At 36.9% G+C, this 23,984-nt stretch overlaps 1 protein-coding gene across 4 annotated transcripts in view; it reads right to left on the bottom strand.

Moving 5' to 3' along the window:
- Positions 1–19,853, bottom strand: part of LOC143257145 (cell adhesion molecule Dscam1-like) — a 61,873-nt gene extending 42,020 nt beyond the window's left edge. For 2 of the 4 annotated variants that reach the window (XM_076515455.1, XM_076515456.1), the window contains exons 1-4: positions 3,192–3,477; positions 2,629–2,907; positions 2,237–2,356; positions 1,865–2,029 (exon numbers count right to left, since the gene is read on the bottom strand). In XM_076515455.1, the coding sequence (XP_076371570.1) occupies positions 1,865–2,029; positions 2,237–2,356; positions 2,629–2,907; positions 3,192–3,300 (673 nt within the window). In that variant the 5' untranslated portion in view covers positions 3,301–3,477. Of the gene's footprint in view, positions 1–1,864; positions 2,030–2,236; positions 2,357–2,628; positions 2,908–3,191; positions 3,478–4,047; positions 4,201–12,637; positions 12,758–13,652; positions 13,935–17,490; positions 17,644–17,849; positions 17,970–19,141; positions 19,436–19,563 lie in introns of those variants that run through there. The other 2 variants (XM_076515440.1, XM_076515453.1) reach the window with 2 other exon arrangements.
- Positions 19,854–23,984: the final 4,131 nt, after the last annotated feature.

The raw sequence follows: 23,984 nt of genomic DNA, 5'->3' as shown, positions 1-23,984 counted from the left end.
CATTTTGAATTAACCAATGATTGATATTCTTCCTCACGAGTAATCAGCACATTTGCAGGTTGACTCACAATTGGTCAATTTATCTTTTAGTGTATTTAGTGCAGTCAGTTGACAGCAAACGTTGCAAGTTAAACACGTGAAATTAATAAAATTATATTTCTGTTAAATAATGTACGATAACTGAGGTAATTAAAAAAATAAATACATTATCTATACTAAGAGCAATTAAAAGAATTTTCGTGCCCGTATATACATTAACTGTGTCGATTATAAAGGTATTATAGGTTCCCACTACTGTACGTTTTCGGCCATTGTTCTATTAAAATATACAGAATGTTCAAAAGTTGATTATTTAATTTAAAATGGTATACAAGATACTCAGAGTAACTTGGGGTTAGGTATATATGGTAAGTTTACATTCATAACCCGTCAGGTAGCAGCACTATCGCATACAAGAGATAGGAAGAATTGCATGTCACTTGTGAAAGGATTTCAAAACACAAGTTATTTCTAACAAAGCTTCTCAAATTCCAAATAGCGCAAAAATGTCATTTTAATCACAAATGAAACCCTTTCACCATAAAATCGCGGAATCCAACGAGTAAACAAGTTTGTAGCATAACTGTAAAAAAAATACAGTTGTGTACATAACATCGAATTATAAAATATAGCAAATAACTACAATAAAACATCAAGAAATAAACATTTAACACTGTAAAGTGTTAGTATTATAATCAATACAAAAGTAGAACATAAGATTAGGCTTAGCTAGCAAAATTAGTAATCGAAAACCAAACACATGGTAACGCCATCGACTGAACTATTCCAGCATAAAACCTACAGTTTTATGTTAATTTCCTTAATTTTCAATAATAAAACAAACGGTGTCTTATTAAATATACTGAAACTAGAATTAAAATTCAACATGACTGAAGTCTTTCACTGTTAAGAAAAACAGCCCACAAACAGCACACTTGTAATTGTTCAATATATTTTCAATGGCTGAAACAGAATGCTGGATATCTAATGTTAGCTTTATCAATGGAGTTCAGACTTCATTAATTCAATCAATCAAGTCTTAGTCTAAAGACTGTTAACATGTAAATAATAACTTAAAGCCGTCAATTAAACCTTGTATACAATGAAACAAATGAGCCACTTTTTACCTAGGGCAGTTTCTCTTGTATACATTAATTTTTTTTTGATAAAACACATAGTACGCTTTTGAAATCACACCGACGTCAGTTAAGAACAAATTACTTTTCTACCCCTATGTTCTGATAATAAAACATTCCAGTACCTAACACTACCGAACTGTTTATTTCGTGTAAAATTATTCGAGGGTTATCTGCGCTAGCCGTCCCTAATTTGGAAGTGATACACTATAAAGAGAAGAGAGCTAGTGAGCACTTGAGATACTCCTTACCAACAAAAAGCAGGATTAATCGTCATATTACAAAACCAACACAACTGAAAGATTGAGCATGCGGAATCCATGACCTACAGACCTTTATTATAACGGCAGATACTTTAAAAACGTTACAAATTATATTTGAAATACGGTTGATATCCATCCATAAACAAAGCGGCAGAGCACGATAATTAGATAAATGCAGGAATTTTTCTTACGCTTTAACTATTATTATTTCTTCTAAACGTCCACTTGAGGTAATGTTAACTCAAGAATGTGACGTAAACACAGTTATATGAAACTAGGGTTTGGAGCAATGCAAGTGTAGATCGGCAAAACAGTAAATTTTGGAACCGAAATATTTACACTTATTCCATTCGAGAATTTAGTTCCATAACCATGTCATGAAATAGTTCTTTTTTTTCCACCATCTACTTCCATAATTTTTAATACCTTTAACTTTTAGATTCACAATTGCAGACAAATCTCCAATTCCATTGGACGCTTCACATTTAAAGACACCGCCATCAGCTTCTGTAACTTTTGAAATGACCAATAGGCCATCGTTGTTTTTGAGACGTTGGTCTAGAGATGATATTGGCAGTTTGGCATCATTTCCTGTTGAAAAAAAATAACAGAAGGAAAATACGCTTGCGTTTTGACTAAATACCATCAAATTATAACGGGAAGATAACTTAAAATTGGATAAACGAAAATATATGAAACACCGAATAAACGAAGTAGAATATTATTGAATACCTTGTAATAAGATTAGCCTAAATATATTTATGAATAAAAAAAGTCACAGTTTATTCTGTTACCGACCAGAAACTTTCCACCATTGAATAGATGGTTTGGGATAACCATAGGCCTTACAAACGAAAATAACTTTCTCCCCAAGATTGGCAGTTTGATCCTTTGGCTTACTTTTCCACTGAGGCGGCCCTATGAAAAAAACGAAATAACTCTTCAGAGTTTAAGGACAAAAAGTACGAGTTGAGTGATAAATTTACCCGTTGAAAAAATGTAAAAACCTAAATCAATTATAGATGTTACTACCTTGTTATGAAACTTACAGCACGTTCATGGCCAATATAAACGTTTCGTGTTTGCTCATAATGTCAAGAATCTTATTTAAACAGGTACATAAAATAGGCCTAGTTGCCTCTTAAACCAATAACTCAGATGCACATAAGACGTAAAATAGGCCTAGTTACCTTTGACCTGAAGTTCCGAAGTGTAACTCTCTTCGCCGAACCTATTTCTAGCAAGACAAGTGTAGTTCCCGGAAATAGTTACTTTCACATTGTTAATTATCAGTAAAGAAACACGTGGATGATTATGGATGGTCCAAAAATCTTTAGTCTCCAGGGGTGTGCTGTCTTTAAGCCACACAAATTCAAGCGGATCGTCCCCAGCTTTGACACCACACGTGATTTGTACCTGTTCTCCTTCTACTGTTTGTGGAAAAGTGAAAGGTTGAATTCTCACAGGCACTAGAACAGAAAAAAACATAAGACGAGTCTAGGATCAACTAGTCACCTTGAAATAAAACAGAATATACTCAAAACTAAAGAATATTCGCATGCGACTTGTATATATCAACAGAATCCACTGATAATAGCTCAAAATTTAAACGTTACGCCAATAGAGACATATGTACTAGAGAATACAGTTTGAAGAATTATATGGATATTTAAGATAGGCATTAAATTACGTATTTTACCCTACTAAAAGAGGTTAATAAATGAAAATAACTTAGTAGTAACAGAAAGCTCACCTTGTCCACTTGCTGTGATTAGCAGCTGCACTGCTACGTATAGTGCCACCAGAGCCCTTCTTTCCACGATGCCTGACGAGGGCACTTCCTTTCCAACGATATTGAACATGAACACAATTTAATCTCTACATGGAACCTTCAGCGAAAATATAGCATCTGCGCATGCGACACACACGATATTATTCTAAAGATATTCACCTAAACACGAAGATTTTACAAGTTCTATTACAAAGTGCTATTCGCAGAGACATTATTCAACCCGACCCATCCTCAAAATGGCGACTATAGCATAATACAACCAGGTTAAAAGTACAGGATTATTGAACGACAAGAGCGCCACGTATCGAGATGACCAAGAATCATGATATTTTGAGGAAATTACAGGATGGTATAAATGAAATTCTATCCCTTTAAGATTCTATTAACATGGTTGATTCGAATGACTCAGAAAGAAGAGTAATATTCAGCTATTAAAGAATGAGACGATTGTCATAACTGGTTACCTTTGACGATTAACCAAGCGTTCGGAGTCCAAAGTCGACTATTTTTAATCCTCCACTTGCTTATTTCGCTTTGTTTCCTTAGATGTGTGCACAGAATGAATCCATTTCAAGATAAAAGTTACATTAACAAACATGACCAATGGTGCAAATTCAAATTTGATAAAACTAAAATTACATTTGTTTTCTAACACGTATAACCAAACACTTTAGTAATAAATGTGCAAGTTGAAGAAGGTTTCAATGAATGGACAAAAGAAGTAGCGCTATCTCTCCTTTTTAACTTACTGACAAATGTTAAAGCAGAGAATTCTGGACACTCTTCAAGGAAAAACATTTATTTATTTTAATTGTACCTTTAACTGAAAGTGTGAATGTTTTTTTCAGGCTTTCACCGATACCATTGGTCACTTGACATGTGTAAAGTCCAGCATCATCTTGACTGACATCTTTAATAGTGAAGGTATCTTCAGATTCGGAACGTTCTGGTACCTCGACAAAGTTTCCTCCTATAGGAAAGGTAATTTCCAATTAAATCTTGTTCAATAATCAGAGAATGTAATCAAATGTTTTGTAAACAACTTTATGCTACACTTAGTACCATCTTATATGCCAATTTGAAGACTTTATTTCACTCAACAAGAAAATGTAAAACACATGTTTGGATATAATCGTATTTATAAAACAAAAACGACCATAGGTAGCGCTCTTAGATTATCTTGAAATCTCGGTTATCGCGTGACTTCATTGAAACATGGTTACCCTTCGAAGGCCCTTTGAATTTATTCTATAGAATAAACCCAGCATCCACTGATGCGTCCAAGATGATATAACAATGTAGGAGAGGGATCCTTATTCAACTCCTTACAACGACGACTTTCACTACCTCTGTTCTCCATGGAATACAGTTCCACCAGACATGTCAATAACCAAAAAGCAAAACAGAAATTTTCTTTGCCCTCCTCAGAAACGTAGAAACTTCTATCGCGAATAAGGACGTCAACCAAGGCCTAAAAGCTTCAATACAATATGAAATTAACACAGTCCATAAGATCCGATAAAAAACCAAAAACAGATCAGTATATAAATTTACTAAAGATAGCTACCTATTGTAATAAGATTGCTAACTATATTCTAACTCACGATGATTTTTTTTAGTTTTTGCATTTCAGAACTGAAACATCCTACAGCTTAACAGCATAACACAGTAACACTTCTCTTCCAACACTTGCAAACCAATCGCCAACGCTATAGAAACAAATCAACACGTTTGCAGACCAACGAAACAGAGAGCCAGTCATGACAAACCAGGAAATATAAGCAACAACTGAAGAAATTACGCCAGTTCATGATCTCTTCATCAAAACAGATCCAGTTGAAGTTTCAGAATCAGAAATCCCCAAGAATAAAAACCAGAAGATATAGTTCCAGCTGAATCAATGTATGAGAGCTATTCATAGTGATCTAGATACTAACAACAGCTAACCTTGCAGATTTTTACCAATCAGGCCATGAGAAATGAAGATTGATTGATTGATTTAGTGTTTTATGGCACAAAGCAGCGAGGCTATCTGCGCCAGACATTCGGTAAAAATGTAAAAAAAAAATAAATAAATGTAGTAATAGACATAAATGGAAATGAAGGTAAAACAAAAAAGTATAAAACCAATGTTGACACCTAGTCTACAATGTTAAGATAGAAGGCAGAGTATAAGAAGTTGTAAGGTATTTACTCTAGCAAAAAGGTAATAATCATAACCCGCCAGGAAGACTAACAGGCAAGTTCAAGAACCACCGTCAGTCACCTGAAGTTGGTCTTTCCAGTCCTGGTTCCGGGTTATGAGTCAATATGGCCAGTACTAAAAAGTAAAGTAGAAAAAGTGTGAAATGATATGCAGCAAAAAGTATAATAACAACTCGCCAGGACGACTAACGAGTAATTCAAACGGATAGTTCAAACAGTAGCGTTAGTCACCTGAAGTTGGCCTTTCCAGTCCTGGTGTCGAGTTATTTAATGTTCTGGCCATTGTCCAATGTCAAATTGAATGAGAGAGATTAAAACTGTAAAAAGGAACCACAATTAAAAGGTGTAATGAATAAATATGCAACACTTAAATGAGATTAAAAGATTAATGGCCATTAAAAAATTAAAACATTATCAAGGTGGACAAAGTCACCATCACCAATAACTCTGTCCAATGTTACAGACTGACCCTGGGAAAAAATATGTTTAAAATATTGCCGTCGTTGAGAATTGTAACGATGGCAAGAAAGTAAAACGTGGCTGACAGTGATTTGAGTGTTACACAAACTACACATTGGTGCATCAGTTCCAGATAAAAGAAAATGATGAGTTAAAAAAACTGTGGCCAATGCGTAGCCTAGTGAGAACAACTTCCTCCTTCCGAACTTTACGGAAGCTAGATGGCCAAAGTCCAATTTTGGGTTTGATTTGAAAATGTTTGTTGTCGCGTTGCTCACTCCAAGTGGACTGCCAGCTGGCACGGAGCCGAGCCTTGAAGACAACACCATAGTCCATGTACGGAATAGGCATAGGAGTGATGGTGCTGAAGCAGACATATTTAGCTGCCATGTCTGCAAGCTCGTTCCCGCGAATACCAACATGGCCTGGTATCCAGAAAAACTGGATTGAAGTAGCTGCTAATGAGAAAAGGGCCAGTCAGTTTCGAATATCAGCGAGAATAAGATGTGAGCTAACGTGTAGTGATTCCAAGGCAAGTATAGAACTAAGCAAATCAGTATAAATAGTGCAGTTGGAGTACTGCTCAGCTGCAATATGATCCAGGGCAAGAGATATGGCATACAGTTCAGCAGTGAACACAGAAGCTGTAGAAGGGATTCTGCGCGCAACTACTGACCCATAGCAAACCATAGCAGAGCCCACTGAATTACCTGATTTGGAACCATCTGTATAAATGGGAACTGAATGATTGTTTGAAAGATATTCATTGAATAAAAGACGGTACTTCCAATGTGGAGTATCTGCCTTTTTTAGGTGACTGAAAGAAAGGTCATATTTGGGGGCTGTAATAAGCCATGGTGGGATGGGCCGACCTGTGGAATCTGCAATATTATCCAATGACAGACCCAATTCATCCAATTGCGCCCGGATGCGAAGGCCAAACGGAGCAATGACAGATCGTCTGTTCTGAAAAAGTACTGCCCACCGAGGAAGGAAAACACATTTCCAGGTGGGATGCTTTGGTAAGGAATGAAGTTTCGAAGTATATTGTAAAGATAGTTGCAAACGGCGAAGGTGTAGAGAAGGTTCATGAGAAGGTTCAAAGTTTCATAAACTTTGAAATGGAGAGGTACGGAAAGCCCCAGTGCAGAGTCGAAGCCCTTGGTGATGAATGGGGTCCAGCATCGTTAAGGCCGAGGGTCTGGCAGAGCCATAGACCATTGATCCATAATCGAGTTTCGATCTAATAAGAGCACGATATACCTTTAACATTGAACAGCGATCTGGCCCCCCAACTGGTAGAAGAGAGAACACGGAGGATGTTCAGTGCTCTTGTGCATTTGACCCGAAGCTGCTTTAAGTGTGGTATAAAGGTCAGTTTACGATCAAAGATAAGCCCCAAGAACTTGGTCTCCGGGACCACTGGCAGCAAATCTTCACCGATATGAAGTTCAGGATCAGGGTGAATACCCTGTCGACGGCAAAAGTGCATGCATACAGTTTTGGAGAGAGAGAAATTAAAGCCGTTCGCCAGAGTCCACTTCCGTACACAATTGAGGGCGGTTTGTAGTTGCCGCTCAATATATCTCATGTTTAGCGACTGACATGAGATGTGAAAGTCGTCGACATACAGCCCATTCGCAACAGTGAGAGGGAGTTGTTCAGTGATGGCATTTATCTTTATACTGAAGGGTGTAACACTCAATACACAGCCTTGAGGGACTCCAAGTTCCTGTACAAAAGAACGGGAAAGTGTCGAATCTCCTGTCCATTAAAATTTTTTTTAATAAACATGGGTAGATGGCCACGTAACCCATATGTATGGAGGTCTCGCAAAACGCAATACATCCATGTTGTGTCGTAAGCCTTCTCTATGTCAAAGAATATTGATACAAGATGTTGGAGGTTGAGAAAGGCTTCTCTGATAGATGTTTCAAGACGAATTAGGTGGTCTGTGGTGGAGTGCTGTCGACGGAACCCACACTGGGGTGGGCGAGAGGAGGTTGTTTGATTCAAAGAACCAAACAAGACGAGCATTAACCATCCTTTCTAATGTCTTACAGAGACAGCTCGTCAAAGCAATTGGACGGTAGTTTGAGGGAATATTGGGATCTTTCCCTGGCTTAGAAAAAGGTAAAATAATAGCCTGGCGCCAGGCATCAGGAAAAACATTCTCCTGCCAGATCCGGTTGAAAACAATCAGAAGGACATCAAGAGAAGCAGGAGATAGATGGTGCAGCATGTCATAATGAATATCATCAGGTCCAACAGACGTACTGGCAGACCGATGAAGGGCCATTTTTAGTTCCACCAGGGTAAAGGGGCAATTATGGTCAAAGAAACAGTCAGTTCGAAAGGAAAGACGTGATCGCTCTGCCCGAGTCTTGATTGCCAGGAAGGTGGAGGAACAAGCAAAAGTGCTAGATACCCGGCAAAAGCTTTCACCTAGAGTGTTAGCGATGTTCCGAACATCAGTCACCTCCTGACCATCAGAGAGTAAGATCGAGAGGGGGACAGAATTGTAGTGCCCATTAACCTTTCGAATCCTGTCCCATATGATCTTGGAACTGGTGGTAGAAGATATGCTGGTTGTGAACTTAATCCAAGATTCCTTCTGGCTTTGACGTCTTACCCACCTAGCATGTGCATGGGCCCGTTGGAAAGCAACCCGGTTTGAAAGTGTGGGATAGCTACGAAAAGTATCCCAGGCCCGCTTTTGAGCCTTCCGTGTTAAGTGGCAAGCAGGATTCCACCACGGACGAGGATATCGTGGAAAACGTGTCGAGGTTTTAGGAATACACTGAGCAGCTGCATGTGTAATACAGTCAGTTACCACTGCTACACAGTCGTCTATTGATGGCTGATTTACGATGGCAGGATCAAGTTCTGCGAGAGCAGTGAAAGTGGACCAGTCTGCCTGATCCAGCTTCCACCGGGGCACGTGGGTAGGGTGGCATCGACCACGGCCAGTCTCTCTCAAAAGGATCGGAAAATGATCACTGCCTAGTGGATTACTGTCAGCCCTCCATGAAAAATGGGAGAATAATGAAGGGGAGCAAACTGAGAGATCAATAGCGGTAAAGGACTGACTAGGTGCATGAAAGTAAGTGGAAGAACCAGTATTGAAAAGAGAAAGATTGTGATCAGAGAGCATCCGCTCTACAGATCGGCCCCTCCCATCAATAATAGCACTTCCCCAGAGGGGATGATGTCCATTAAAATCCCCTAGGATTAGAAATGGAGACGGCAACTGTTCAACGAGAGCATCAAGATCTGATTGATCATATGTCTCTCCAGGGGACAGGTACAGAGAACAAACAGTGATGGTATGACCCAAGGAAACACGGATGGCTACAGCCTCCAAGGGTGTGTTGAGTGACAAAGACAGGGTGGGCACGTGTTGATCAACCAACAGTGCCACCCCTCCATGTACTCGACCATCACACAACCTGTCATTTCTGTACAGAGAAAACTGCCGAATGGAGACAGTATCAGCAGTTTTGAGAAATGTTTTTTGTAAAGAAAGACAAACAGGATGGTAGGAAGCAATCAGCGTTTTGATATCATCCAGATTAGAACGTAAACCTAGACAGTTCCATTGTATCAAGGTGGCCATTTTTAAGAACGGGTAGGTGAAGTGGCTGGAGAACCCTTTGGTTTACGACCACGTCTTTTTTCTTTACTATATTTAGTCGGAGGAGGTCTATCAACCTCCATGGATCCTGCTCTGGGTCGGCTGGGCAGGTTTTTGTTATTGGAAGGGGAATCCAGTGACTGAGGACGCGAACGAATAATTGTTTTGTCTCTTGTGGTGGGAGAAAAAGATGTATCAGAAGAAATGCCTGTATTTGAAACTGAAAGACGTGGATCTTGAGGTTTGTTTGAAGGTATGGGAGGAACAGAGATGGGTGTGGAAGTCGATTCATCAACCTTTTTTAACCACGGAGGTCAAAAGGCTTTTCATTTGTTTTGAAAACGATTCTCTTGGAGGCACAGAGATCTGTCTGCACTCCCACTGTAGTTGTGGAATGAAGTGCAGCAGCATATGTCCGAGATGGAGTTGTGGACAGCAATTTCCGAGCCTCAGGATAACTAATGTTATGTGTCGTTTTCAAACGCTGCACCTCTTTTTCCTCCAACCATTTTGGGCAAGAATGAAAGTAAGAGGGGTGAGAACCATTGCAGTTTACGCAATGTGGGTTCATGTCAGTCATACGCATCGTGGTCCTTGCCTCCAAAACGAGCACATATCAGGGAACCACGACAAGATGTCTTTGAGTGGCCGAATCTCTGACATTGGAAACATCGAAAAGGGTTTGGTATGTATGGCCGAACCCTGCAAATGAGATAACCTGCCTTGATGGTGGCAGATGCACGTGGTGAAGTAAATGTTAAAACGAGGGTATTTGTTGGCAGTGTAACTCCATCTTTGCGAGTGGAGATGCGCCTCACTGCAGAAACTCCTTGAGTGGAGAGACCAGCGAGAATCTCTGACTCGAAAACGTTCTTCAAATCCCCTTTCAACAATAACTCCTCGTGAAGAATTCAAGGTAGCATGGGGTGTAACCTCAATAGGTATATCCCCAATTGCCTTTGAATTCAAGAGGAGTTCACTGTGTTGGGATGTGGATGTTTCAACCAATATGTCACCAGATCGAAGTTTCTTTACTGACTTTGGAGAGCCAGCAAGTTCCACTGGTCCGTTTTGAATAAAAAAAGGGGACATTTGCCCTAAAGGTTTTTCCGAAAGAGAATGTAATATAAGAAAATGAGGTACGTGTGTTACTGATGTTGAAGATTGCTGTTCTGAGTATTCAAGACGTGGTCGCTTACCCATTGACTGTTTTTCTACAATTTTATTTAAATGTTTTGGAGGATCCATAGGAAAAAGAAAAAAATTCGGTACCCACTGACCCCACGCACCATGGAGCCCTACAAGGAGACGCACTACAAAGTCATGCAAGGACAATGCAGCAACGCTAGGGTTTCGTGAGAACTATACCCAAACACCAGCATCAGGCACAATGTCCACAACACCTGTTGAGAACTTCCAACACTGGTACTTGGTTGACTCTAGCCCAAGTGGACCAGCCGATTGATCCAAGGAGGGCCACCCAAAGGCTGCCCGTCTACAGGAATTCGAGGCCAAAGTGGTGTGTTAGGGTTGGACCCCTAAACCACCAGGATCCTCTCCTCCCCTTCACGGGTCGCCACGCACGGCAAACACGTGGGTGGATGTTTAGATCCCAGAGAAGGTAACCAGATAGAACAGAACCTTCCCTGGGAGGTCCCCCTCACCACGTACAGGAATCCACACCGAGGGGAGAAATGAAGATATCTATGTTCTTGTACCATAATATAATTATCAGGTTCTAAATGTACTTTACTACTCATTCTTTTCGCCATGTGATGAACCTCAGGCACTGGTTGGATATACTATAAGGAGCTCAAGTGGGTTTTCCCAGGGCACTCTATCCCCACGGCCAAATCCTCGGCATAGGATAGGTGTATACCCGCCATCTTGAGAAATGACCTTTTGTTTGCTTCTTTCCCACAAATCCTGGTTGTTTGGATTGGAAACCTACCAATCAACTTTCTTTGCCTTTCTTTTCAGGACGTCATGTTCTAAGCGGTGTTATTAATAGTCCTTCGCTGCCTATTTTTATGTTTAATCCTGTAAACCAAGAAAGAAGTCAATGTGTATGTAAATATATTTGTTTGTTTGTTTCATGCTTAATTTTAACACTGGATTAATAAAAAATCTTCCACGAGCATGACAAAGAGGGGAGATAAACACTCGTGTCTCGGTTGTTGTTTTTATATTGTTTGTGTTTGAATTTCGCGCAAAACTACACGAGGGCTATCTGCGCTAGCCATCCCTAATTTAACAGTGAAGACTAGAAGGAAGGCAACAAGTCATCACCACCCACCGCCAACTCTTGGGCTACTCTCTTTTACCAACAAATAGTGGGATTAACCGTAACATTATAACGCCCCCACGGCTGAAAGGGAGAGCATGTTTGGCGCGACGGGGTGGCGAACCCGCTACCCTCACATTACGAGTCGCACGCCTTAACACGCTTGCCTATGCCGGGCCTTGGGTTTATATTTATAGAAAGTGAGTTTTAAGAGTACGAGTTCGATTTTCCATCTCCTTGATCTTTCGTACCCTTACCCAATGTCTGCACTGGAGTTAAAGATTCATATTCCAGATCATGTGGTACACATCACTGAACATTTGCTTTGTGCTGCTATTTATCTCGTTTGAAGTATGGTGTTAGATTTGACGGACAGAAAGTATTTTCAACATCTGGTGTGGTTTGCGTTCATACCATACATTTATTGCATTTTAATTACATCTTTCAGCGCCACCTGTGGTCATTTTGCTTTTTCATAAATGTTTTTTGCATAGTTATTATACATCTAGCACAGCTTTACTTCATGTGGTTCTTCCAACATCTATAATTTTAAAGAAGCTTATTTTGTACCAGCTCTGTCAACAGATAATTTGCTATACAACAGTCCTGAAGAAATTATTGTTTGCTTAAATACAGATATGTACCTCAATTAACCAAAGACTGTTACATAAGACAGATTTATAAGTACCTTGTATATGATTTTAGTTAAACTTAATCAAAGCAATCCACGATGTTTTTCTGATGATAATTCAAACGGTAAAATTAAAACTACTATCTTATCCAATAATATTATCCCTAACAACCTCCACGTGCACCAACACGCACCTTTTTGTTTCATCCACAAAATACTAGGTTTTGGAAAACCCCAAGCACTGCAGCTAAACGTTACAGTTTCTCCAATGCCTGATTCTAGGTCAGTGGGTTCATGTTTCCATTTTGGAGGACCTACAACGAAAATATGTTTATGTTGACACGCTAACTTTTAATAATAGTGATAAATACAGCATCAATAAGAGGACAAGTACTGAAGCCCAGTATGTAGCAACAGTAATTTTTTTTTTAAATTTGATTCCTCTCTTAGACTTTGTTATTACATAAAGTACAGAAAAATCACACTGTCAAATAGATATATATAGTATTAGCAAAATATTTACGTAAAGTAACAATATTTCGTGTTAAATACATTTAAGATACAAAATCACGTGGTGAAATAAAAATAACCGTATACAGCTATAACTGACGTTGTTATTAGTATTAGTACCTCTTGTGTATAGGAAGATAATACTAGTTGTCTTAGAAATTTGAAAAGTGAGGCTTGCCAGACTTACCAAACGAATTTGTACACAAATTTACAAACACCAGACTTTCAATTTTATCTAGTTTCTGGAATTATGTGTCCACCATTAGGGATCAAACACTGGATTTCAACATTGTACATCCTTTAACTTATCGTTGCCCCATTAGAGGGCGTAAGTTTAAATATAAAGTTGAGCTTATTTCACTTTGTTAGAAGTAGAATACGTTTATATTACTCTCAAAAATCAACGTTTGAAAACAATGTTATACGAATTTGAATTATAGACTTATGTCGTAAGAAGTTTGAAGAGAAAAAGTATTAAAAATACATGTTCTTAGAGTCGGAAGGTGATGCCAATGCAGAGACAGCAAACTGTTTTATGTGCTTTTCTCACACTGAGGACTATCATGCGGCGGTTCATAACAAAATTTATTAGCTTTGACAGTTGTAGCCACAAATTAACTTCTGATTATCACATCGATAATACCATCAGAATTTATTTCAAATTATATCCAGTAGTTCAAATGTAAGTGAAAAAATTACCTTTAACTCTAAGTTCGGTTGTAAATTCATCTTGACCAACTGAGTTTCGGACAACACAGGTGTAGTTTCCTGATATTTCTGTGGTCACACTGTTCAATATTAGCACTGAAACTCTACCAGGAGAAAGAACTGTCCATTTATCGCCTGAGTGCAAAGGTCGGCCATCTTTAAACCACTTAAAATCAGCAGTGGCATCGTGCGTTTCTAATCCACAAGTAAACTGTATTTGTTTACCTTCTTCAGCTGAAGATGGAAGTCCGAAAGGCTGTATCTTTGGAGGCACTACCATAAGAACAAAACTGTTCAAGACTGAAACCTAAACCTTGCTGAACAATAAATCATCCAATCGAATTTAAATGAACAAATTATTTTTAGTTATACTCTTAATATTATTCACATAGAATAAGTATGCGTCGAGAATAAATAAATACACATTAATTAAATAAATGAAGCCAAATAATCTCACCTTGGCCAATAACGCCCGAGAAGAAAACTCCAACGTAAATTAAAATCTTCATTGGCAAGCCTCCGTTGTTTTTTCACTTTCCAGAATGTAAGGAATTTTGGACATACGCGTAATCTTCTGCAATAGTATGATAAATTTTGATATTCACTGGGCCTTTTCTCGGTGGTAAAAGATAACAAAAATGACTTGGCAGTTCTAACTATAAGCCAAAAAGTTCATCTCTTTCACATAAAATTTCTACTTTCCCTTCGCAAAACACAACTGGTTCAAATATGGCGTATTTCTACGGTCATTGTGGTTTAAATAACGCTAAGTTATCAGCGCCACACTTCGCCAAACCTGTAAACTACAGAAAGATTTAATGTAAATATTTCATACGATTTTGTTTTTTCAAAATGGCATAATTTATTAAAATAAATACGTGTACAAAACTCGTGTTTCAGTCGTAGATGCCGAATTATTATCCACAAAGATTATGTAACATCAGTGTGAAAAATATGTGGTATCTTAAACTATATATCGTTTACCTTTATCTTTGTTTAGAACCAAGCCACATTGGATTATCTCTGCTATGTTCACAGCAGGGAATCGAGCCCCAGATTTCAGCGTTGTTCCATCATGGGACAACTACATAACTACTCGGATGATAAAAAAAAATCAACCATGATGTGATGAGACACTTGCGGCATGTATATCACAATGTCCTTATTTTTATCCAATTTTAGTCCAAACAAAGGTTCCAGATGCTAAGTAGTTGGTCTCTGAATGCAAAAGTACAGTGTTAGTCAACGAAACTTTGATAAATCGGTGAATATTGGAAAACAGGTTTTGGAAAAACAACAACAACCCGTTGATACAAAACACTTCTGTGGCGAAACAAATATACACAAAACTAAGCTACTTCCAAAGACAAATTACTCCATTTTTACGCTCCCAATATGATGTTCATAATATGTACTGAAAACCCACTTTTACCAAACTTTCTTATTCCTATAGTTTGTTAAAAATACAACTTATGGCTTAACATGATTCATATTTACGCATCACTTAGGATTATAATAATAACTTACCTATAAAAATCAGTCATCAATAACTTAGAACGTTCTTTTAGTATGTAAAGAAGTTTGTACCAACTCCATTGACTAACAGGCTCAAAAGTTATGTTAAATTACATCAGCTGCGAATGTTGTGTTCCCTATTCCTCTTAATTTGTTCATTACGGACTTAAAATCAGAGGTGTGAATTCCCAGTAGATAACTTAAGAGAAATGGAGTTGAGGACATCTGCAGTTTAATTGATTTTCATCATAAAATTTAGGTTTATTGGTTTATGATGCTTCGCTAGCTTTCGGCATTTAAAACGTAGGTTTAACCGTTTTTATGTACGACTGTTGTTGTTTTTTTTTGGGGGGGGGTTAGGAAAGGCACAAAGAGCTATCTGCTGTGTTTACTGTGGTGAACTGAACCATGGATTTTAATGTTGTAAATTTACCGTCGTCCCAAATATGATAAGCATGTCGATTACTTAGAACATGCGTATTGAAAGTATGATTATTAGCTAATACTCCAGAAACTGCATAATGGCGTAACATTCCAAAATCACTTCAACGTGAATTTGACTTGGCCTAGTGGTTGGCGTACCAGAGAATTCACAGTTCGCCACCAGTCGGCGCAGAAAGATGTCTGGGTTTGAAGTGTCCTGAGATCTTCGAACACCACTGTTCGATCAAGAGTTGGCAGTGAGTGCCATTGACTAGCTGCCTTCCTTCTAGTCTATCAGTTCAGAGTTGGTAACTGATATGTGAAGATAGCCTTGGTATAGCTTTTCGTAATATTGTGAAACAAATATCCACTCCAACTTCAAATACACTGCTGTCTTTCAAATTCTGTTACTCATAAAACGCAGTTGTAATTTTCGACTGAGATGCCATATAACGCACACATGGGTAAAACGTTTCGTGATCTTTAAGTTTCAAATATAGCCGTTCCTAGATTTATACAACTGAGTAGAGGGAAGCCAGGCAGCATGTAGCATCCGCCGCCACAAGGGCATCACGTCTCGATCTCTGGATCTGTAAATTTGCAACCCAAAACGCTAAATATTAATTCTCACAAAGTCGCTGCCCCTTCCCCTAGTGGCACAATGGTAAGTTTTAAGGCTTATAATGCTAAAACTCGGGTTTCGATACCCATGTGGAGCATAGAACAACTAGACCACTGTTTAACTTTCTGCTTAACTACAAACAAACAAACTTTTCATGATAATTGTTAAATCCTCACGACATGCTAATGTTGCAAGGCAATCAGTTAAAGTTAATAGGACGAGAGTGCATATGAAAAAATTGTGGTTTATCATGAAAATTCTTGGCATACATTACTGGAGCTTGAAGTTAAATACATTTCAACAGCGGCATTGAAAACCGAAAAACTGTCGGTAATGTTTTGTTATTTTTCATACCAAATATACTAGGTTCCACCAAATAGGAGGCTTGGTCCTATAAATAATATATCACGTTCGTTCTATTTGAAGCATAAAATACTTTTGATTGGAAAACCTAGAAAGAAATACTAAACAGACGTCTATAAACCTTACAGTGCCACGGTGTGGTGACAAAATTACTGCAATAGCTTTAAAACTTGTCTAACTTACAGAACAAAAACGTAACAAACAGTTATCAAACTGTCATTTTTCATTCTTTTTACAGAGGTTAATGAAAATTTACTATGATGTTCTATAATAAAAGAATAAATACTTAGATGATGCACGTGATGTTTCAACAAAGGACAAATGTCTTACTGACAATATACAATCCCTCTAGCTTTTGCAAATTTCCCCTTTTCACAAAATATATATCGTCTGTGTAGTGAAAAAAAACTCTTGAAGGTATAATGGAAAATATAAAAAAGTAAAATGACCACTTCTTGTAATATTACGTAACAGCGCGGTAACTCCTCACGTTTCAGGTTTGATTTTGGAAATAAGCTTTAAAAAGACAATCTTTTACTTCGTTTCTTGATAGCCTATTGTAATACACGACAACGTGAAAAAATTCGGTCAAATATTTAAAAGTACGGCAGGAAATCGTTTGCCCGAACAAGAGCAATTATTTTTTGAAACGAGTTAGAAAAGTAAAGACATTCACTTTGTATAGTCTGATTTTAAGAGCAGCAACCAGATGACTGACTGTTCTTTACGGCTTCGTGTGCCATAACATCTTTATTTTAATACTGGAACTCGGAAACTTAGTTTCCACTAATCAGAAACAGTTACAATTTTCGTAGTTAAAATGCAATGTATATATTAAAGAGCCCGGTAAAGAACAAAGAACGATATATTTTTTTATTTCTCACACAAGAAAGGAAAAACTTCTACCTCGAACAACAAGGCTAACAGTCTTCTGAAGATCCTTGCCTAACCCGTTAGTTATTTGACAACGATACAGTCCTCCATCTTGAAGTTTGATGTCACGGATTTCCAATACTCCTTTCTCTACAACTAAGTATCCTAATGGCCTCCATTCATTTTCTGTTCAAACAGAATACAATAAGAATCATATTCTACGAAGGACCAAAACGGTTATAACAACAACATAAAAGCCTGAAGTATAAGCACCAAAAACTAAACAGTAGAATTGTTACCTAACTGGTTAAGAAAAACTCGATTATTTCTCCATATTATTATTGTGGAGAATCCCAGAACTTACATATAATAAAATAATGATATATATGTACCTGTCTGTTTCGTCCACACAACATGAGGCTCTGGAAAACCCCAGGCTTTACACACAAGTCGTTCTGATTCTCCGATTCCGCTGTGTACGTCTATGGGTTCGGTTTGCCATCTAGGAGGTCCTACAAGGAAAATACATTGTGAAGTACATACACTTCAGAAGTGTGAAGTTTTGCGCCTTAATTTCCGTTAATGCAAATGATAAATTAAAATCAACATGTGTACGACATACAATGCAAATTTGATTATAAAATAAAAATACATTAATCATACCTAAAGAATTTGACTCCTATGTAATGCCGTTAACTATCACTAGGCTTAGGAAAATAATGAATTACAAGCAACCTCTATACATTAAACATAGAAGTTTATCTGTTTTCCTAACACTTATTCTTCTGAATCTAGTTTTGCTCCTCAGGGTTTTACAGCTATGGAAATATATGTCCGATAATTCAAACTTATAAATAAATGTAAGTAAGTAACGTACAAGAAATAAATAATAACATGTCGTTTCTCTTTGGTTTTCTAACAGAAAAATAAAAAGCAGATTTATTAAAATGATTTAATTTATTATTACATACATGTTAACAGAGATCGCATTTAATTATATGAAATGATAAATATTACATTTATCGAGTTGTAGAAATGCAGTCTTAGAAAATCGTCTCCTTGTAAAGAATTCCAAATTATAGTTATAGTTACCAGAAAACTGTTAACTTATGTCACATGAGTAGAATGGTTGAGATATAAAAAGCTGCTGAAGACCCAAGAATAGTGTCTTTTGTAAAGTATAATTTCCTGACCCTCATAGGTCATTGTTTCTCTCTGCTGATAACCCATCTTTCTAAAAGACAGAGGTAACTAATCCTAATTCTTTAGAACAGCATAAGGATAAAATGAAAAATTAAAACTTTTTAGAACAATATGGAGATGTAATGGAAAACGGAAATATAACTCCATATAAAACTATGCAAAAAAAATTAAAAATAAATATAAGTCTATAATAATTGTTGAATGATATACATACACACATACACCTTCATAGGTATCCACCATAGTAATAATAATCTTGAATTATTTTATACACAATATTCCTTCTTTACAATTTTACATTTACAAACAAGCAATGTTTTCTTTAAATTTCCTTTAAGAGTTTTTATCATACACTACCTGTCCAATCACACGTCATTGTTATTACAAAAATACCACAAATATCATTTGGATATATTTTTGTAACGCGCGTGATCCCATACAGAACCAATTAAACGATGAGAAACAAGTAAATATATCTCACCTTTTACAATTAAGATAGCTGTGTATCTTTCTTCTCTGTTGTTGGTTCTTGCCACACAGGTATAATTCCCAGAGTTCTGTACCATTACGTTCTCCAAAACCAGTAAAGAAATATCTGAAGTTGGTGAAAATAATCTTACGTTGTTCGTCAAAGTTAGAGGTTTATTATCTTTCAGCCAGTTAAAGTTTGTTCTAGTTTCAGAATTTCTTTTTCCAATCAACCCACATACTACTTGGACTTTTTGTCCTTCTTCTACACTTGGAGGGAAATTAAATGGCTGTATTCTCATGTGCACTGCAAGATACGATAATGAAACATCAAAACCATAGAATAATAAGTAGTACAGGTATTAGTTTTTTAAATAGCTGTATATTTGACTGTAAATAAAAAATATAAAGTTAAAAAAAGATCAACTTTCTCACCTTCACAGAACACATTGAAGAAACATAACAGCAATGAGAGAGATGTAGTCCGAGTCACCAATCCGACTGTAGCTCCAACAAGAGTTTGCGAAAATGGGAGTTGGTAATGCGCCATGTTGATTTCCTTTGTATAGATGGTAGCTACGTGGCATCCAGTTATTCGAATGTGCTTTCCTACTAGGGTAAGCGAGTGTTCATATTAAGGCCGCCATTTCAATTCTGATTCACTACTATATTTAACACAAATATGCACTTCAGGAAATATGGCCCCTCGTCTGCCCAATAAAACTTACCGACTGTACTTTATGAAGCCAACCAGAATGGCGAACATAACACCTATGATAAAATATTCCAATAAACTAGAACTTCAGCGCCACGCATTGGCAAGTGTTTGAACTACTATAAATCATAATTATAAAAGTTAAATATTACCAATGATCAGTAGTAAAATGATTATAATAAAGTATTTATTGATGCAATTAAAATACATTCAGTTAGGGTGTTTCAACAACAGATTAACAACTGTTTGGTTTGTTTATTATACATATATACATACGCAATGTAAATTAGCCATTCCTAATTCTGAGATCAGCTAGTTAGTATAACTCACCATCAATTGTAATCGAATATTAGGAGCTGACTGTTGCTCTTATAATGCACCTATGGCCTCAAAGTACGGAACGTGATTTTATTTTTTCGGCTGAGGTTCGAGAACCATGTTCTATCGGATCTATAATTCAACACTATAACCATGAGGCTTCGATCATCTCATTAATAACCGTAACCACAACTTAACGATCAATGTTGACAATATTTGTATATATTAGTCAGTCTTTAGATTTCATCAAAATGTACCCTTTCTTGACGGGATGACACATGAGATGGTCACCTTGATAATAGGATACAAAACAAATGCAGTAGAAAGCATTACGCATGCGCACACCCAAATAAAAATTGATGTTTACGAGAATATAATGTGATAAACTGTAACGGGTAAGGTTGGACATGCGATAAAAGGTATTAATACTCATATTTAGCTCCCTTTTGATTTTAATCACAAAAAAAAAAACGTTTTCCACAAAGAAACGATTTTATTGTGCACTACGTCGTTGAACAGAAGACCCCTTAGTTTTATGATAACAGGTTTGACCTTTAGACTTGATCACTGTGATTGGTCCTGTTCTTTCTAAAATCTACGTTTCTATACTCTATGGTTTAGGCGCTCGTTACATCAGTACAGAACTCCAAAGGGGTTTCTGTTGCTGTTTTCCTGGAGCAAGGCTACACATTGGGCTATTGGCACTGCCCACTGTGGGAAATCAAACCACCGATTTTTCGGAGACGACTCCAAAAGAAAACAAGCAAGAACATTCTGTTTTAAAGTCAATTAGATCAAACTTGGGATACGATAGAAATATGTTTATTGGGATTTCTCTCAATCAGACGGACCAAAGAAATTATCCCATCTACAACATGTGTTACAAAGGTAAATAAAAAATAACGTATGCTTCTGATATGAGATCTGATAAGTCATCTGCCAAAGGTGTTCAAAGTTAGCTATAAGACAAAATACCTTTCACTGTTAGCTGTATGGTTTTCTTTAAGGTGCTACCAATTCCATTTGATACTTCACACATATAGTATCCTATGTCGTTTTGTGTGACACCTAAAATTCGTAAAGAACCATCTTCGAGTTTGCTGATTCTTGCATTTTCCATGACAGGTGTCATTTCAGTACCTTCAGAAAAAAAAAACATATACAAGGTAAGTTTATTCCATCCAAATCTCCATCTGGTTTCTTCATCGTTTACAGAAGGGATTTGATGTAATACACATGAGGGAATTTTTTATATGTAAAACAGAGACGGTAAAATTCCTTCAACGAAAGTTGCGGGATAGAAGTAAATATTCTGTATAAATATGAACCGAGTTTCTACAGATTTCCCTTTATTTGGAGGCGTCGCTGATATTTTCATCATTATTACGAAGATCGAAACGCTGACTCCAAAATAAGAAATTTATGGACTTCTTGATTTCGAGATACACGCTGAGTTTTTTATCATGATTATGAAGACCAAAATGTCATCCCCAAATTAAAAAAAAACCGGCTAGAGAAGTCCACATGTTGACCACCACATAAATACATCTAAAGAAAGCATAATTACAAAATTGTTTTCTTTATCTTTAGCTAAAAGTTACACTACTAAAGAAAACGTTCGTGAATACATTTGGTAACTTAGAACATTTAACCATATTTATAGTTTCGCTAATAAATTGAAAGAAACATGTGGTGAGACTGTTAGAAGATCATTCGTTTTACAATTTATATGCGACATCGTTTTCTGAGAAAAATATGTCTCAAGTACGACCTGTTTTTCTGAATTTCTTTAAAACAAAACCAAGTTTTGTCACATACTTGATTATGAAGAATTAGAAGTACAAAAATAGAGGTCGCTTATACGACAAAATTTGGGGGAAGTTGGTTTAGTTTTTTTTAATTAAAGTAATTTTTTATGTGCGTTATTGAGAAGAAAAAAAAGTACAAACCTAGAGGTCCCTTCCAGTGAACGCTGGGTCGAGGATAACCCCAGGCGCTGCAGTCCAATATACTGTCTTCTCCTAAACTCACTACAATATTACGAGGCTCGTTCCTCCACTTGGGAGGCCCTGAAACACAATGGTATCAACAAATTAGCATCATTTTTTAAAGAAGACACTCCAAACCTTAATATATTACATTTGTAGGTTAATCAGTCCTTTAAATATTTGAATTTCGCGCAAAGCTAAATGAGAGCTATCCGCGCTAGCCATCCCTAATTTAGTAGTGTAAGACTAGAGGGAAAGCAGTTAGTCATCATCACCCACCGCCAACACTTAGGCTATTCTTTTACCAACAAACAGTGATATTGACCATCGCATCATAATGCTCACACAGCTGAAAGAGCGAGTACGGTTGGTGTGACAGGGATTCGAACTCGCGACCCTCAGATTGTAAGTCGAGTGCCCTAACCACTTGGCCATGCTGGGCCGGGAATATAGGGATACCATTCTATCACAACAATTTGCTTTATTTTTAATATTTTGTTTCCAAAAATTGATTGAATGGCGTTATTTTTCATATGCAACTACCAGGGTGAACATTAAAAAACGAAGATACATAAAATAGAACAATTTGGAACATTGTGTTGAATACTTTATTAATTAATATATACAAAAGCTTTGTAAAATGAAGAACTAATAGACAATAAAGTGCGCAAGACAAAGAATTAATGTGAAAGTTAAAAAAATCAGTTTATAAAAAGTATTAAAACAAATGGATATTGGATATAAAATAAACAAACAAGTTACTAGTAGAATTTCATCTAAACATTTTTATACAGTAGTGACCTACATAGAATGTAGCGAACAGCAGTACTATATAAAATAATAATTAAACTTAAACAACAACAAAATAACGTTGTTTTGAAATGTACTTATTTTATATGTCGTTAAATGTTTCTTTTCGAATTTTGCGTCGAATTACAAAAGGGCTGTTTAGCCAAATCTGGCTCTAATCTTCACCCAATAGATAATTCTTTGAATAACGGGATTTGACTGTCATTTTCTATATAGCACATCCACTGCTCTAAAGTGCGAAGCGCATTTTTGCATTAATGGGTCGCTAGCCATGAAATTTTGGATCCGTGCTAACCGTTAGTCTACGTCTAATTCATTAAATACACATACATGTGAATTAAAAGTTCATATCGCTAGGCTAAGAAAGAAGGCACTAGTGTAAAAAACTAAGAAAATGGCGGATGAACATTGCAGAAAGAATAAGTAATGTCAAAATTGAGAATTTTTATAACGATTTTTATAAAAACTGGCATTTTCTTAATTAAGAGACATTTACATTTGTATAATAACTGCAATTTTAATAGTGAGTACAATAAAAATCAACGAGATCTTTGGTAATAGATCAAGTTGCTGTAATTAACCCAAAACAATGATTTGTTAGCCGCAAAAGGCTTAATATACATCGGGCAAACAAGAGATTTAAGCTAAACTATTAGTTGACGCTTCATTCGAATATTGTCAAACCTGACCGTTCAGTAACAGTTAACGTATCTTGAACGTTAAATAAAGATGTAACATACGGACAACAGTTATTTCTTAAACCGTGTGTCTGTTTTTGTTTTACTAACCCGAATACTATCTGGGACATATAAAATTACTATAAGTAAAATTGTCTTAATATCGCCCCCCGCTAGTACAGCGGTATGTCTCCGGATTTACAACGCTAAAATCAGCGGTTCGATTCCCCTCGGTGGGCTGAGCAGATAGCCCTTTGTGGCTTTGTTATAAGAAAAACACACAAACACATACAGTCTTAATATTGTGATTCAATAGTGATTTTCTGATTAAAATGTTGTCCAAAAAAA

The sequence above is a fragment of the Tachypleus tridentatus genome, chromosome 7 (genome assembly GCF_004210375.1).
Source record: "Tachypleus tridentatus isolate NWPU-2018 chromosome 7, ASM421037v1, whole genome shotgun sequence".
NCBI lineage: Eukaryota > Metazoa > Arthropoda > Merostomata > Xiphosura > Limulidae > Tachypleus > Tachypleus tridentatus.
This window is presented reverse-complemented; position numbering and strand designations above follow the sequence as displayed.